Source organism: Tenrec ecaudatus, chromosome 2 (genome assembly GCF_050624435.1).
Source record: "Tenrec ecaudatus isolate mTenEca1 chromosome 2, mTenEca1.hap1, whole genome shotgun sequence".
Classification (NCBI taxonomy): domain Eukaryota; kingdom Metazoa; phylum Chordata; class Mammalia; order Afrosoricida; family Tenrecidae; genus Tenrec; species Tenrec ecaudatus.
In genome coordinates this window covers 72,585,698-72,602,854 of record NC_134531.1, presented here as the reverse complement: position 1 = coordinate 72,602,854, position 17,157 = coordinate 72,585,698, and the positions used below count along the sequence as shown (strand labels likewise).

Genomic DNA, 17,157 nt, shown 5'->3' with positions numbered 1-17,157 from the left:
ATGCACCATGAGCTGGCCAGTCTGCTTTCAGTATGACTGGCAAACAATATGCAACAAAATACAGGGCTCTCCAAGACTGGGAGCTGGTTGCTTTGAGGCAATACAGACAGCTAGAGATAAAGCAAGGAGCCCTGGAATATAGCTAACCACCAGCTCAGAGGTTTGAACCTACAAGCCAGGCAGAGGGAGAAGGATGGGTGTTTTACTCCCTTCAAGACTAACTCTGAGTGGAGTCGCTGTGGGTTCCCAAGACTGTAACTATAGAAGGCCAAGTCTTTCTCCCTCGGAGCTGCTGGTGGCTTTGACCAGCCGACCATGCGGATCACAGCCCAACTGATAACCACTGCCCTAGTGGGGCTCCATACAGTCTCAGTACCCCACAGGGACAGGTTTACTCTGTCCTACAGGGTCACCGTGAGTCGGAATCGGAGAGAAATAAAGCAACTGGAAGTCTCCATTGAGTATTTCTTCCTTTCTCTAATACAGAAAGGAAGGGAGGGAATGTCTGGGGTGGCGTGAAACAACACGCTCAACTAACATGGTAGTCAAAAGGTTAGTGGTTCCAATCCACCCAAGACACCTTGGGAGAGTTCTGGTGCTCAACTTCCAAAAACAGTATCTATTGAAACTTCTAGGAAACACAGTTCTAATCTGGCATGGTGTCAAAACGAGCCAGAATCTATGGAAATGTTGTTTTAAAGAAAGAGGGATCCTGTGGAAGGATAAAGAAAGAGTAATTAAGGAATAATTTAATTAAGGAAGAATGTAATTAAGGAAAGAGTAATTTAGGACATACTGCAGCTAGCTTAGACTCAAGGAAATGATACTTTCTGTAAGTGATAATTGGCCCCCAAAGGGGGAGGGAATTAAAAGGAGTTTCAAGTGCGCCAAGGAATCAGGTAGAAACAGAGAGGCTAAAAGATAGACTTGTGGTTCAACAGTGAATTTTTCTGTTTAATTTGCTATTGTGTCTTTAGAGTTGAAAACAACATCTATCATATGAAACAGGTGCTCAATAAATATGAATGGGCTTCAAAGAGTTCATGGAAAATTTCCATTATCTTTCACTCTATTATCCCCATGAACTTTCTGATGTCTCCTCATATTTGTTGAATGAACATTATAGCTATCAACTGGAGATCCAGGAATGCTAAATAGTCTAACTTGATGCCACTAAAAATCAATTACTGAGTAGTCAATATCATTATGCCATCTCTATCCAAAAATATATGTGAAATGTCAAATATATATATTTTTCTAGAATTATTTAGAACTTAAAAAAAATTTTATTGACATATAATTCACCATCATAGAGCTCAATAGTTTAAACATATTAAAAAGAGTTGTGCAGTCACACTGACAATAAATGTTAGAACATTTTCTTCTTTCTTTGTATTCATTATTATTAACAAATCCTTATTTCCCCCCAGCTTCCCCTGTCATAACTGAAGACAATACTAATCCAGCTATTATCTCTATCTTGGAGTTCATACAAAGAAAAGCATACCAAAAAAAATAACTACCATAACAAAATAAAACAGAAAAAATCTCAATAAAACAAAGTAGAAAATAATAAAAATTTGAACAATTATTTAGATCTATTTTCAAATTTTCAAGAGGTCCTAAAAGTGGACAAAAAGTCAAGAAAAATATTTATATACAAATAAGTTCTTCCTAATTTCTTGATACTCTTGGACCATCTCTGCTGTTCCCCAATATATCAAGCAACTCTATTATTATAAAAGCTTTGAAGGAAGATTAGCATTTATTGCAGATGGACTACTTCTTGGGGGAACTTGGTGGCCAGTCAAACAGGTCTCCCAGTGTGCTAGCTAATATCCCAGTCCCAGTCTGGAGCTCAATCTTTTTTTTAAAATCATTTTATTGGGGGCTCGCACAACTCTTTTTTTTAAAAAACATTTTATTAGGGGCTCATACAACTCTTATCACAATCCATACATATACATACATCAATTGTATAAAGCACATCCGTACATTTTCAAAGCATTTGCTCTCCACATAAGCCCTTTGCATCAGGTCCTCTTTTTTTGCCCCTCCCTCCCCGCTCCCCCCTCCCTCATGAGCCCTTGATAATTTATAGATTGTTATTTTGTCATATTTTGCCCTATCCGGAGTCTCCCTTCCCCTCCCCCCCTTCTCTGCCGTCCATCTCCCAGGGGTAGGTAACATGTGGATTCTTGTAATCAGTTCCCCCTTTCCAACCCACTCACCCTCCACTCTCCCAGAATCGCCCCTCACACCCCTTGTCCTGAAGGTATCGTCCACCCTGGATTCCCTGTGCCTCTAGCCCCCATATGCACCAGTGTACAACCTCTGCCCTATCCAGTCCTGCAAGGTAGAATTTGGATCATGGTAGTTGCGGGGAGGAAGCATCCAGGATCTGGGGGAAAGCTGTGTTCTTCATCGGTACTATATCGTACCCTGACTGACCCATCTCCTCTCCTAAACCCCTCTATGAAGGGCTCTCCAGTGGCCAACAAATGGGCCTTGGGTCTCCACTCTGCACTTCCCCCTTCATCCACTATGATATATATATATATATATATATATATATATATATATATATATATATATATATTTTTTTTTTTGGTTGTTTGCATGATGCCTTATACCTGCTCCCTTTGGCACCTCGTGATCGCACAGGTTGGTGTGCTTCTTCCGTGTGGGTTTTATTGCTTCTGAGCTAGATGGCCGCTTGTTCACCTTCAAGCCTTTAAGACCCCAGACACTATCTCTTTTGATAGCCGGGCACCATCAGCTTTCTTCACCACATTTACTTGTTCACCTGCTTTGGCTTCAGCAGTTGTGCTGGGAGGGTGAGCATCGCAGAGTGCCAATTTAATAAAAGAAAGTATTCATGCATTGAGGGAGTGCTTGAGTAGAGGCCCAAGGTCCTTCCACCACCTTAATACTAAACCTATAAACATAGACACATAGGTCTATTTCCCCATCCTCATATATATATTTGCATGTACATGTCTTTGTCTAGACCTCCATAAATGCCCCTTGACTCCTAGCTCTTTCCTCCATCTCCCTTGACTTTCCTCCTGCCCCACTACCATGCCTGGAGCTCAATCTTATGCGCAGAAAACTAGATGTGCCAGCTCTCTGAGAAGAGAGCCATCTCCCAGAAACAGACTTCAGGCAGACAGCCTCATCTAGACTGGTGGATTATGCCAGGAGGCCAGTTGTCTAATGAAAAGCAGCATTGCCAAGGGGACTGGCACTTGTAAGCACATTCTTGATGTGTAAGACTCCAGCTGATCCTGGATTTAAATTTCCAATGGGACTTACATCCCCCGGCCTTTTTTTTTTGTGCCAAATTTCTGCTGCTTGGCCTCTTTGAGATGATTTTGCACCGTTGCTGATTTTATAGATTGATTCTCCTAAGCAATTTAATTTCTCCTTTGCGACTACTACCACTATGTACTGCCTAGAAGTACAAAAACCAGACAATCTTCTATGAGGAGGTTGAAAAGAAGAGAAAGATGGACCAGTTCAACAGGTCACTTGCATTTCTGGGTCACTGCTAGGGATACAGGAGAAAGTGGAATCTAGCCAAGATTGGAAAGCTTGGATTCTCCCAAGGTTGGTCTGAGCCAGTCAAGAGAACATTAAAGGGAAATGCTAGAGAACTGGAGGAAGGACTAACTGTGTGGATTCTAGTCTGTCTTAGTCAATGTCACCCATGGGTCAGGCAAGCGCCTAAATTCTCCAGGTCTCACCAACCTCACCTTTAAAATGATAGGGTTTGCCTCAAACGCTAAGGAACTAGACAGCTGGGAAATGCCATTTCCACTAATACTAGGAACCACATTTATTCAATGCAGTGTCCCTTGCTCCAATCCTAATTGCTACTCTCTAAATGCTAATCCACTTAACCCACTGTTATATCAGTGTGGCAGCTGAAGCCACAGATATTCCAGATAAGATGTTTAAAATCTGTGTCATTGCTGCCTGGCTACGGAATTCTTTATGCCAATAAATCCAATTATGGAAGAGAGGAATCTGCGTCTGATGAACTCTGGAAAAGGGATAGCCAGATAGAATCCCATCACCTCGCCCTTCCCTCCCACCTAACCTCCAGAGAAGGCTTCACGGACCTAAGAATGTCTTCATGCACACACACACACACACACACACACACAGAATGTCTTCATGCACACACACACATATTAAGAATGTCTTCATGAACACACACACACACACACATATATTAAAAAAGTAAATGTCCTCATGCAGATAAACTTGCTTCTTACTGTTAGAATCTCCCCTTTTCAGGCTCCCAGGTCTGTAGCTCTGGTCATGACCCCTCTCCTGCCTGACAAACTAGTACCATCCAAAATGAACTTCTGTCTCCTCAGCCTGCTTGCTCTGTCCTCGCTGTCTTCATTCTCGGATAAACACCCACCCAGTCTTTCAACCTCAACATCAAAAATGTCATCCTCAACTCTCCCTGCTGCATCACTTTGCTCATTCACCAAGTTCAGTCATTTCTCTTTCAAAGACAGATCCCAGTCATGACCCTCTCCCATACTATAAACCGATTTAGTTCAGGATTCCATCGTTTTTGCTTGGGATATTGCAGTAGTTTCTTAGGCAGTATTTATTTACTCTTCTAATTATTAGTAGCAGATTTCTTTCATTATTTGCTTAGTTGCCGTTAAGTGGGTGCTGACTTATAGGAACCCCGTGCGTGTTTGGGTAGAACTGAGCTTCCTAGGGCTTTTAGCAATTGATTGCTAGCAATAATATAGAGTCAGACTTTGGGCATTCTTGTGTCACCAGGTCGACAGAGCGCTTATTCCGCAAACACGAGGAAGCTTCAAACAGCTGTTCCTGGAGAAAATGGAATGGAAAGATCATGGGAAAATGTCACAAACCCTTTGAAGCCCCTCAGATTATTGAGCACCTGCTTTGCGTATTGTTTTAGATTTTACAGCTAGAATTGTAAATAAAACAACAGGCTCAAACCCAACACCACATGATTTGCACTTCTCTTCAGGCAATCGAGCACTGGTGGTTCAGCACTTGACTGCTAACTGAAAGGTTGGCAGTTTGAACACACCCAACATTGCACAGGAGAAAGGCCTGGAGATGTGCTTCCACCTGCAAACATTACACCCAAGGAACCCTGCGGGGCAGTTCTCCTGTGTGGCTCAGGATCAGCAGGAGTTGAAAACAGATGCATGTCGCCCAACAGCAACATAGGGCAATGGATATGTCACTCCTTGCACATGTAATCTGCATGCATTTCTAATTTCTCTGTCCTAGAATATAACTTCCTTAATTACACAAACCCTGTCCTTTCTGGTCCTTGGATCCCTGGGGTAGTGCTGTACACGTCATAAATGCTCACTAAACAGTCTTTGGCAAGAGAGACTGGTTTGACTTAAAGGGACGGTGCTTATTCAAAAGCGAGGATCTCAGTAGATAATTAAATATTTACTCTAGCAACTTCCCAGCCCAATACATGAACCATACACACGCACATGCACACACACAGTACGCCCTGAGCTACCTTTAAATCAATGTTCTAGTGACTGCAAAGAAAGGACCAATTTCTGAATTAATTAAAACATAAATTAGTTCATAGTTTTGTTCCTGGCCTTCCTTGAGGAAAATTGCAGAATGCTTAGCAGCAAATGAGAATTATTTTGCGAATATATATCCTCCAAATGCCACCAAACATGGGCTGTACGCCTTTCTTTCTTGCCTTCTGATCTCATTGCCACGACTTAGGGTGGTGATTATATTACAAAGCTATTATTCGATGAAATGAAAATGGCAAAACAATTTAAATGCTTGTCTGAAAAGACTCCGTTAGAATGCAATTACGAGTGAAATGACAATGGCAAAAATAATTGAAATGCCAGTCTGGAAGGCACAGTTATGAAACCATTAAAATGCCTCTGTCAGGGAATCACAACATTGGATGAAGCTATATGGAGGGTACCCCCACAAAAACGAAATTTTCTTTTCAAAGCGATGTATTTAAACTTTATTTTTTTTACAAAATAGCATTAACACCTTCAAAGTACTCTCCATTACACTTAAAACAATTATCAAAGCTGTGATTCCATTCTTAGAAACATTTTCCAAATTCATCTGTTTGGGTGGCTGACAGCACCTCCTTTGTTTTTTTCATCACCTCGCTCTACATCATCAAATCCCTATCCTTGCACGTCCCTCTTCATTCGCAGAAACAAAAAGAAGTTGCACAGAGCAAGCTCAGGTGAGTAAGGTTCGTGGGGACAAGAGAGGCATGCTGTTTTTAGCCCAAAACTGGGGCACTGGGATGGCTGCGTGAGAAGGTGCATTGGTGTGGTGGCAACACCAGTCCCAGGTCTACCACAAATCAGTTGTTGCACACTGTTATGCAATCTTTTCAGAACTTCTAAATAGGAAGCTTGATTAACAGCCTGCCCTGGTAGAATGAACTCAAAATTCACTAACCCCCCTCACATCATAAAAAACAAACGAGCATCTTCTTGATCTTTGATTTCACTTGACGAGCTTTTTGTGGGCAAGGTGACGATGGCGTCTTCCACTGGCTTCGATGATGTTTGGTTTCAGGGTTGTAAGCACCATTTCTCGTCCCCAGTAATGACGTTGGGGAAATAAAGCCTGGGTCACGTCTGGGTGTTCTTTCAAAGCACAGCATGTTTCCACTCGATGCTCTGTTTTCTGGTCAGAACCTGACGCACAAATTTCACAGTGACCTTTCTCATTCCCAAATCTTCTGTTAAAGTCCGCTGAGCCAAGCTCCAAGATGGTCCAGATAACTTCCTCATCCCTTCAATGGTCCCTTGTTGGTCTTCAAGAACAACTGAATGAATTTTGTTGACATTTGCATCCGTTCAGAAACTTGACGGACATCCAGAATGAGGTTTGTCATCAACATTTCACATTTTCTGAAACAGGAAAACCACTCATACACTTGAATTTTTCTCCATAGCACTGTCCTTGTCACAACCGTTTCTGAGGCATTTTTCCTGAGCAGCAAACAAAATTTCACAATCCCACGCTGTTCTCTTAAATTGTTCATCACACACAAAAAAACGAGGTTCCAGCTTTTATGAAAAAATTCACTGTGACGAGAGAGAACCTTCCCAGAGAATGCCACTGGGTGCACTAACTCAGAGCGAGTTGCTCCCTGCCTACCTATCAGGAAAAATGCACACAACGAAAGCTCCACCCAGTGCGTCCTTTTCCGGTTTTAATTCAGTAAAGCAGGTGGCATTTATAGACAAATTGGACTATCTATGCTCCAATTGTTCGGCAGCAGCATCTACACCATTATCTACATGTCCTGAATGCCACTGGAGGGTGTGCAATACCATCCCGGGTTATAGGTTTAGAGCAGGGCTTTCAAACTGGTGGCCCGCAGGCCACATGCGACCCCCGAGGCAATTTTTTGGTCCCTGATGCTCTGAAGTAAAATGAAAGTAGAAATAAATTGTTATGAAGAACGTAGCACTTATGGGAGACCGAGGCAATACCATACACATGATTCCCTTGTTAACCCTTTAACTGCTGAAGATGAGTATACACGTAGCCCAGTGTTTTTCCCGGGGGCCTGTGGACATGTCTAAACGTGCTGACTCCGTTCGAGTGACGTTTCGAAGCCATCTGTCCGCCACTCTCAGGGTCACGTCATGTAAACAGATCCCAACAGCGAAAGGTTAACAAAAGCGCTCTGGGTGGTTCTGTTATGAGTGACACCTAGCGGCAGCGCGAGTGAACATTTTCAGAGGGAAGCCATTGTGTGAGCAACTGTTTTTGTCCATGAAATTAAATAATACGGCATACAGATGAAGATTAACTGATAAACATCTATCTGCCTTAATGAAGATTGTCTGTTCTCAGCCTTCGAATCCAGGTATTGGAAAACTAGTGGGAGGAAGGCGCTGGCAAGTTTCGGGTTAAAAAAAATAATTTTAGTTTTAAATACATTAAATAAAATAAGTGTTTAAATAAAAGCAATTACATAGTGTTTTAATGATCCTAACCATATTCCTGAATCTTCACTTCAAAATATAAATTTAACAAAATTTGTAACTGTGATGTGGTCTGTGTGAATCTTGCCTATTGCACCCAATGGCCCGCGTTTTAACTGAGTTGGACACTCTGGTTTACAGGATAGACTGAGAAGAGAATCACATATGATACTGTACTTCCATTCAACAACCGAAGGATGAAGCCGGCAAGGTAAGCTTAGCTTAGATTTTCGGTAACATTTTCAATATAAAAGCTGGAGTCAATAACTGGAGTAGAATTTTATTCTAGTATTAAACTTGTTGTTAGTTGGTATTTGCATGGGTTTTTAAGAATCTTTGCTCTTAAATTATTCAAATTATTTTGCTTAAAATATTTTTAAATTTTTTAAAATCTTAAAATATTTTGCTGGTATATTCCTTGAACAAAATCTTGATAAACAGTTTGATGCCCAGACTCACTCACTATAGAAACAAAAAACAATATATACAACACAGAGATGCTGAAATGCTCCTTTGAACTCATGGTTTAAGACTCCCCTTCTCAAGTATGCTGTGCATTTTGATGATTTAACTCACAAATGATGCCAGCAAAAATATCCACAACTACCTTCACAGTCTGCTTTCCTGGATCCATTTCTTCTGGTTAAGTAACTAAAGAAACACATGCTAGAAGTAAACCACTGTCATCGAGCCCATTCTGATTCACAGTGGCACTACAGGGCTGGATAGAACTGCACGTTAGGGTTCCCAAGACCATCAATCTTTAGGAGAGCAAACAGTCTCATCCTTCTGCTGTACTGGTGAGCTTGAATCTGGGTGGGTTTGAATCTGGGTGTCCCACACCTTGTTAGGAGTGGGACATAGGAAACAAACAAGTGTTAAAGGAGGAAAAAAACAAACAAACAAACACACCATGCAAACCTTTCTTCCTTTACGATTTTCTCTGTTGTATTATCCTACTAAAGATTAAAACAATATTTAATCTTAACCACATAGAACATTTCCCGGCATCAACCAGTAGGACATTAGTTTAAAAAGTAAGTAGGCCTCCCTCCATAAAAGGCGTGGTATGCTTTTATTTCTCAGTCTTTAATTAAGGAGATAGGTTGTTGCTGGGCTTTTTCAGGTGTTCACACTCGTGCTGACCTGTGACAGAGTCGAACTGCCCCACCCGGTTTTCAAATCTGCGATCTGTATACGGACCCCTGGAGGCACAGTGATGCATTGGGCTGCACTCCCCAAGGTCAGCAGTTTAAAGCCACCAGCTGCTCGGGGAACAAAGATGGGACATTCTGCTCTTATAAGGGTTCCAGTCCTGTCTGCTGACCCTTATGTATGTTTTCCAGTCGAGCCCAATGAGGTTCCTAGCCCTGCCTGCTGAGTCTGAAGCCTATTTTCAGGATTCCTTGAGGACTTCTTTGCTTTGCTCTCCTTGCTGCTCTGTTAGGTTCCAGACAGACCTGGAACTGTTTATAGCCCCCCTCCTTTTTGTTTCTCTTCTTCTTCGTCTTCTTCATGTCTAGCTATATAAGAAGCAAAATAAACAATACCGAGGGGAAAAATGAGACGGACAGTTCCAGGAGGAAAGGGGAGAGAGGGGAGCCAACAAATTCAGGGGCAAGGGAACAACAAGAGATCTAAAATCAATGACAGGAGGGTATAGAATGTCTGGTGGGGTTTTATCAAGTGCAATGTAGCTGAGAGTAATTACTGAGAGCCAAGTGAAAGTTGAAAATGATAGTGGGACAGGAGGAAAGTAAAAGGAAACAGGAAAAAATCAGAAGGCAAAGTATATTTATAGAAGTATAAATATAGGCACAGAAATTGGGCCTCTACTCAAGTCCGCCCTCAATGCAAGAACATTTTGTTCTAATAACTTGGCATTCTGTGATGCTCACCTTCCTGACAGGATCACTGAAGCTAAAATGGATGCATAAGTGAGTGTAGTGAAGAAAGCTGATGATGCCTGGCTAGTTCAAGACATAGCATCTGGGGTCTTAAAGGCTTGAAATTAAACAAGCAGCCATCTAGCAGGGAAGCAACAAAACCCACATGGGAGAAGCACACCAGCCTGTGTGATCATGAGGTGTAGACAGGATCAGGTATCAGGCATCAGGAGACCCAAAACAAACCATCATATTGATGTGAATGAGGGGGTCAGAGTGGAGAACCAAAGTCCACCTATAGACAATTGGCCATCCCCTCACAGAAGGGTCACAAGGAAGGGACAAGCCAGATTGGGTGCAGTATAGCACCAACGAAACATACAACATCCTTCTAGTTCTTTAATGCTTCCCTCCCCGCCCCGCCCCTTATCATGATCCCAGCTCTACCTTACAAACCCGGATAAACCGAAGCTTGTACATTGGTACATGAGGGTAGGGGAAGGTAGGGGAAGAAGGAGGAGATAGGGGAACTGATCCCAATGATTGACATATAACACCCCCCTCCCAGGGGGATGAACAACAGAAACATGGGTGAAGGGAGACAGCAGACAGGGTGAGATATGCAAATAATAATAATTTATAATTTATCAAGGGTTCACAAGTGTGGAAAGGTGGGAAAGTGAAGGAAAAAAGAGGAGCTGATATCAAGGACTCAAGTAGAAAGAAAATGTTTTGAAAATGATGATGGCAACATAGGTACAAATGTGCTTGATACAATTGATGTAAGCTTTAAGAGCTCCCAATAAAATTACATATTAAAAATAAATAAATAGAGTTCCAGTCTCAGTAACTCACCAGGGCAATTCTACCTTATCCTACAGGATTACTATGAGCTGGCATCAACTCGATGGAGGTGAGTTGATATTTGAGTGAGGTTGAGTGTTGATGCTGAGTGTTGATGTTTGAGTGAGGTTGAGTGTTGATGTTTGAGTGTTGATGTTGAGTGTTGATGTCTGAGTGTTGATGTTTGAGTGAGGTTGAGTGTTGATGTTTGAGTGTTGATGTTGAGTGTTGATGTCTGAGTGTTGATGTTTGAGTGAGGTTGAGTGTTGATGCTGAGTGTTGATGTTTGAGTGAGGTTGAGTGTTGATGTTTGAGTGTTGATGTTGAGTGTTGATGTCTGAGTGTTGATGTTTGAGTGAGGTTGAGTGTTGGTGTTGAGTGTTGATGTTGAGTGTTGATGTCTGAGTGTTGATGTTTGAGTGAGGTTGAGTGTTGGTGTTTGAGTGTTGATGGAGGCGTTGTTTGAGTTTGACTCTTTAGAGAAGGAGAGTGTGGCTCGCAGCAGAGCACTTAACTGCTACACCTAAAGGACTCCGTTCGGAAACAGGAAACCAGATAGTCTTAGTTTCTTTTACAGACTCTGAAATGCATGAAGATTTACTGTCCGTAAAGATTTGAGTTTGAAAACCCAGGTGATTTCATGTACTATGTGAACTAAAGCCTTAGATGATAGGATATTCCGCTGTGTATACTTTGTTCTTTCATATTTCCCTTACACAAGCCTAAGGAATGTCAGCTACAGCCTTGTGATCCTATGATCTTAGCGTGCACGGCAACTTTAAAACAAAATTCAAATCTGTTGTCTCGCTGGTTCATAGAGATGTCATATTATTGACAGAAACATATGACTTAAATGTGATTGCAATAGATTTCTACATCATATGAGGACATTAAACTTCTCTGGTTTAGGCAAAAAAGGTACTGGAGACCATGAAAGGCATAGAAAAGTCACCTGTATGAAACTCTGCAAGTAAGTTCATCACAAAAAGACAATCAAACATGCACCTAGTTCATGGGGAAAGCAAAATGTGTGCAGTCTTCAAAGCATTGAAATCGTCTATTAAACATAAAATTTGGGATATGAAAATTACCTTTGTCATGGTTTTGTGGCATTAACTGCTGTATTTTGAAAAGCATCGAGGAAGGGTCATATAACAGTGCCCTAGTAAGCTTCCAGAGCATATGTCTGGAAACTAATGAAGGCAAAACCGATACAACGATGAGAGTACGGTGGGTTAAAATACATGGCTCTCACTCACTGTGAAATTCGTTAAGACACTGTACCGATGGCTGGCTGTGCGGATATGTAAGTGGATCCCTAACCAAACCAAACCAAACCTGCAGCTGCTCGTTGATGTCACCTCCTGATGACCCGATGGGTTGCAGAGTGTAGAACTGCTCCAGTGGGCTTTCTTGGCAGTGACCTTTACAGATGCTGATCACCAGGGCTTTCCGACATGGAGCCTCTGGGTGAGTTCAAACCACCAACCTTTAAGTCAGTACTCAAGCACAGCCTATTTGCACCCGGAGACTTTCCATGCATAGATAGACGGGTAGCAAAAACAATACAGTAAGTGATAACCACGCAATCTAGGCAGTGGGTGTGTATTGGGGCTCACTGCACTGTTCTTTTGTTTCCTCTCTCTGTTTGAAACTTTTCAGAGTAAAGTGTTGTAAAGAAAATACAGTGATCTAGACGAAAGGTACCTATTCTCTGTGTTGATAACTGTACTTAGCAAATCCATATGTTTCAGAACTTATTCTGCGACATGATTGACTCACCTAACCATCCAGATCCTGAATTCGGGATACACAGGTCTGTCTCAGCACTGGGCAACACAAAGCCCACGACGAACACCTCAACACCATCAGCCATCAGCGCCATGCCCAGGACGAAGAAAAGGGCCCACTGAAAACGGCCATGGCCACATTCTTGGATGATCAGCTCGTACTGCTGGGCCAGCTCTTCCTCATCCGCTCTCCTCTCTGACTCCAGGTCCCGGCGGTCCTTGAACTCATCACCCTTGGGCTGCCCCACTGACACAATGCTGTCTTTCCCTTGGTTCATGCTGGGGATGCCCTGATACTCCCCTTCGTAGATTTCATCCTCCTCATCATGCCCCTCGGTAGCCTCACTTGAACCTTCATCATCATTGGCGTTCCCATCGTAGGTTTCTCCAGGTGGGTAGTAGTCATCATCATCTTCTTCATCTTGGAACCGACTGTAGGACCGCTGGGTGTATTCATCCTGGGCCCGGTCCACTGCTTGGTTCACTTTTTTGGCTGTCTTTCTTTTTACCTCTTTGGCAATGTCTTTGGCACCTTTCACCAGGGAAGTCCTATCCTTGTAAGAGTCCTCCATCTTGTCTCTGCTGACCACCAAGGAGAAGACGAAGGTTTCTCAGTCTCTGGTCAGTGGTTTGGTCCAGCAGGCATCATCCGCTCCACTTTGTTCAAGCTAGAACTGCAAAAGACAAAGAACAATAGGAGGGATTCATTATTCCGTCCCAGGTCTGTTTACGGAGTCTTGGTAGTGCGGTGGGATAAACAACGGACTGCTAACTGGTTCCACCCACCACCTTCTCCAAGTGAGAAGGTTGAGACTACGCACTCCCTAGAGACTGGATAGGGTTGATAAGAGTCAGAAATGACTCGAAGGCAGTGGCTTTATTTCCCTCTTTTTGACCATCTTTGTGTGCATGTGGGGGCGGGGCAGTGTCTACTTTCACTGCTCCATAGTCTAAAGGTCACAAAATTAACTTTTCCCTCTTTGACTTCACTGTAAACCTACAGCGAACATACACACTATGCTGATTCTCTGCTCAGGTGTGATCAGCACTGGAAGTTTTAGTGTGATAGCTATTTGATTTTTAAGAACGTTAACATGGGTAACATTATATAAATGCACAGACATTCCTTGATCATAACGCAAGATATGTTGAACTTCTACAAGTTCTACAGTGAGGATATATCTCAATTGAAAAAAAGAATATTGCTCATAGACACACATGCACACACTGTAAAGGAAAAGTCAGGGTACTTGAAGAACCCAGACTGACAGTGTTTTCTCACACCGAATAAAACAAGGAAGCAGCCTTCTATGAAGCAGCCCTTGCTTTGCAAGCAACGGTATAAAGTCATGTGGTTTCTAAGACTGTAAATCTTATGGGCGCAGACAGCCTCATCTTTTTCCTGAGGAGCAACTGATGGATTTGAACTACACCAGTGGATAAAATCACACTTTCCCTAGGCTGTGATTGCAGCTCCTTCTAAGAGGGATGTGGCATTCAACATTGACGATGAGTATTTGCCCGAGTACAGCAGTTGATCTGCAAGAACCTGACAGAGCCTGTTGTATGACTCCACAGACACCTTAGTAAGTATCAAGTTGGAAATGTGCTTGACACAGTGGATAGATGGATGGATTGTGATACGAGTCATACAAGCCCCACCAAAAATGATTTTTTAAATTAAAAAATAACTATCAAGTTGGAATGTATATTCTGTTAGCGCATTTTTCAGAACCACACCCAGGCCAGTGGGGAGAGGCGATTCTCCCACACTACCCCTTCCCTATCCCAGCTGCACTTACTTCAGGCCTTCTTTCCCTGTTCTTTCATCCTCTCTCCTTGTCCCACTGCCCTCTAGGCAGCTGTGTGTGGTCTCCAGTGCCCTCATGGCCTGTCATTTGGTCTTTCGTCTTACTGACAGGCTCCTGTGTCTCAGCTCCTTATGTCTGGAATGACGTCATGGTAACTTATCTGTCACCTGGCCACTGAATTGTCTCTTCTGTTTTCAGTGAGGAAATATTAAAACTACACTTGCACACCACCACCACCAAAAAAACCCCCCAAAAACTAACCAAGTATCTGCCACTGACTTGTTGCCAACTCATAGCAACCCTCTAGGGCAGAGTGCCTTACGAGTCTCCAAGACTATAACGGTTTACCAGGGTAGAAAGCTCCATCTTTCTCCATTGGTGTGGCTGGTGATTTCGAACTGGTGACCTTTTCAAGAGAAGCCCAATGTGTAAGCACTACACTAGGACTCCTACACCCTTGTACTCAGTTAAGATAAAAGTGAAAAAGGCAATCTTCTCTACCATCAATTCCCCATCTTCCAAGCTGTGTCAGCCCTCAAAACATTAGATTATGACATTTCAACTGTTCCCTTTATGCATCCATTGTAAAATGTTTGGTAATTAACTACTACAAACATGCATTTAGACTGCTCATTCAGACATGACAAATACATTCAATAATAAATATGTTTATTTAGAAATGAAATATATTTCATTATCAGGGATTATCTACCAATACCTTGTAGGCAAAGCAGAAGTATGCCTCTGTATGAGACAACAAAAAAGTAATTAACTACATGTCAGTGGTTCAAACCCACCAGTCACTCCAAGAGAGAAAGAAAAGGCTATCTGCCCCCGTAAAGATTTACAAGGCCTTGGGATAGGCCGCAGGGTAGTTATGGATTGGAAATGACTGGATATCAGTAGTATATGGTTATAAGACTTTCCACAAATATTTCTTAGATTATTTTTCTGTTTGCTCTTGTTTTATTTCTTTTGTCTCAGTCGAGGTAGGAAGTCCTGATTGGTCCTGCATCCTCCTCGTGATCCCCTAAGACACAGCCCATGGCTGCAGTCACTTTGTCAACTTGACACGTCAAGGATCGCCCTCTGCTTGATGACTCTCTGTTACCAAGCATTCTGCCTTCCTCCATGGACTGCTCTCTCCTGATAACAGTTCCAAATTCTCTCTGTTCCTGCTTCTAAGAAGTATTTCTACTGTACTTCTTCTGACAGATTTGTTTGTTCTTTTGGCAGTCCATGGCAATTTCATATTCTCTATCAATAACATAATTCAATGATATTCATTCTTGTTCACTCTTCCTTATCCACTCTCCAGTTTTCATATGCACACGAGGGGATTGGCTTGGGTCTAAGGTGCACCTTAGTCCTGAAAGGGTTATCTTTGCCCATTAACACTTTAAAAAGGTCTTCTGCCACAGATTCGCCCAATTCAATAAGTCATTTCTTAACTGTTGTTCCACTGCACATTGGTTGTGGGTCCAAGTAAAATGAAGTGTGTGACAACTTCAATCTTTTCTGCTTATCAGACGTTCCTGACAGGTCCAGAGGAGAACCAAATTGGTCAAGAAGGTTTTCAAAACTAAATATTTATGGGGGTTGCTTCATCTTTCGCCTCAGAGCTGCTGGTGGGTTTGAATCCTTGGCTTTACTGTTAGTAGGGTGTAAGCCATACAAAGGTTGTAGTCTCTGATCTTCATCAGTGAATGACTGCCTCTTGGTCTATGGAAAGGCTCTCCAAGATCATTATTAAGAATCCAGGAATTCCCATTATTCACAATATTATTCATAGTTTGGTATGGTCCTCACCGTCAAATGCCCCTCGCACAGTCAAAAACAAACAAAATCACATAGGCAAGCATCTTTCTGATATTCTCTGTTTTCAGCCAAGTTCAATGTGATATCACCAAGGATAGCACCCATTCCACCTTCTATTCTGAATCCAGCTTGAATTTCTGGCAGTTTCCTCTCAGTCCTACTGAATTTTAAAACTATCTTCAGCAAAATTATACTGGCTTGTGAGATGAATGATTCTGTTAGATAGTGTATGAATTCTATTGGATATCTTTCTTTGGAATGGGCATAAATCTAGAATTCTTCCAGTTGGTTGGCCAGGTACCTGTCTTCCACGTTCCGTGTCATAAACAAGTGAGTAACCCCAGAGCTGCATCTTCTGGTTGCAACATTTCAGTTGGCATTCCATCCATTCCTGGAGTTTTGTTTTCACCAAAGTCTTCTGTGCAGTCTGGGCTTCTTTCAAAACCATTGATCCATGTTCATCTCCTGAACTATTTGACCAGCTGCCAGTTCTATTTGGTACAACAATTGATCTGTTTTTCTCCCATCTTCTTTTGATACTTCCTGAATAATTTAATATTTTCCAATAGAATCCTTCAATGTTGCAACTCATGGCTTGTTTTATTTTACTTATTTCAACTTCAAAGGAGTCCTGGTGGTATAGTGGTTATGCTTTGGGCTGAGAATCGTAAGGTCAGCAGTTCAAAACCACCCACCACTCTAAGGGAGAACGATGGGGTTTTCAAGTCCAGGAAAGATTTAAAAGCTTGGAAACCTACACAGGATGTTCTACCAGGGGTCCTCAAACCTTTTAAACAGGGGGCCAGTCACTGTCCTTCAGATCCGTTGGAGGGCCGGACTATAGTTAAAAAAAACAACACTATGAACAAATTCCTATGAACACTGCACGCATCTTATTTTGAAGTAAAAATACAAATGGGGCAAAAAACGCCCAGTGGGCTGGAGAAATGTCCTCAGAGGGCCGCATGTGGCCCATGGGTCATAGTTT

At 42.3% G+C, this 17,157-nt stretch overlaps 1 protein-coding gene across 3 annotated transcripts in view; it reads right to left on the bottom strand.

Moving 5' to 3' along the window:
* The window catches only part of SV2C (synaptic vesicle glycoprotein 2C), a 310,736-nt gene that overhangs the window by 252,008 nt on the left and 41,571 nt on the right, over positions 1-17,157 (bottom strand). For all 3 annotated transcript variants that reach the window (XM_075541191.1, XM_075541190.1, XM_075541192.1), the window contains exon 2: positions 12,533-13,214. In XM_075541191.1, the coding sequence (XP_075397306.1) occupies positions 12,533-13,112 (580 nt within the window). In that variant the 5' untranslated portion in view covers positions 13,113-13,214. The remainder of the gene's footprint in view (positions 1-12,532; positions 13,215-17,157) is intronic.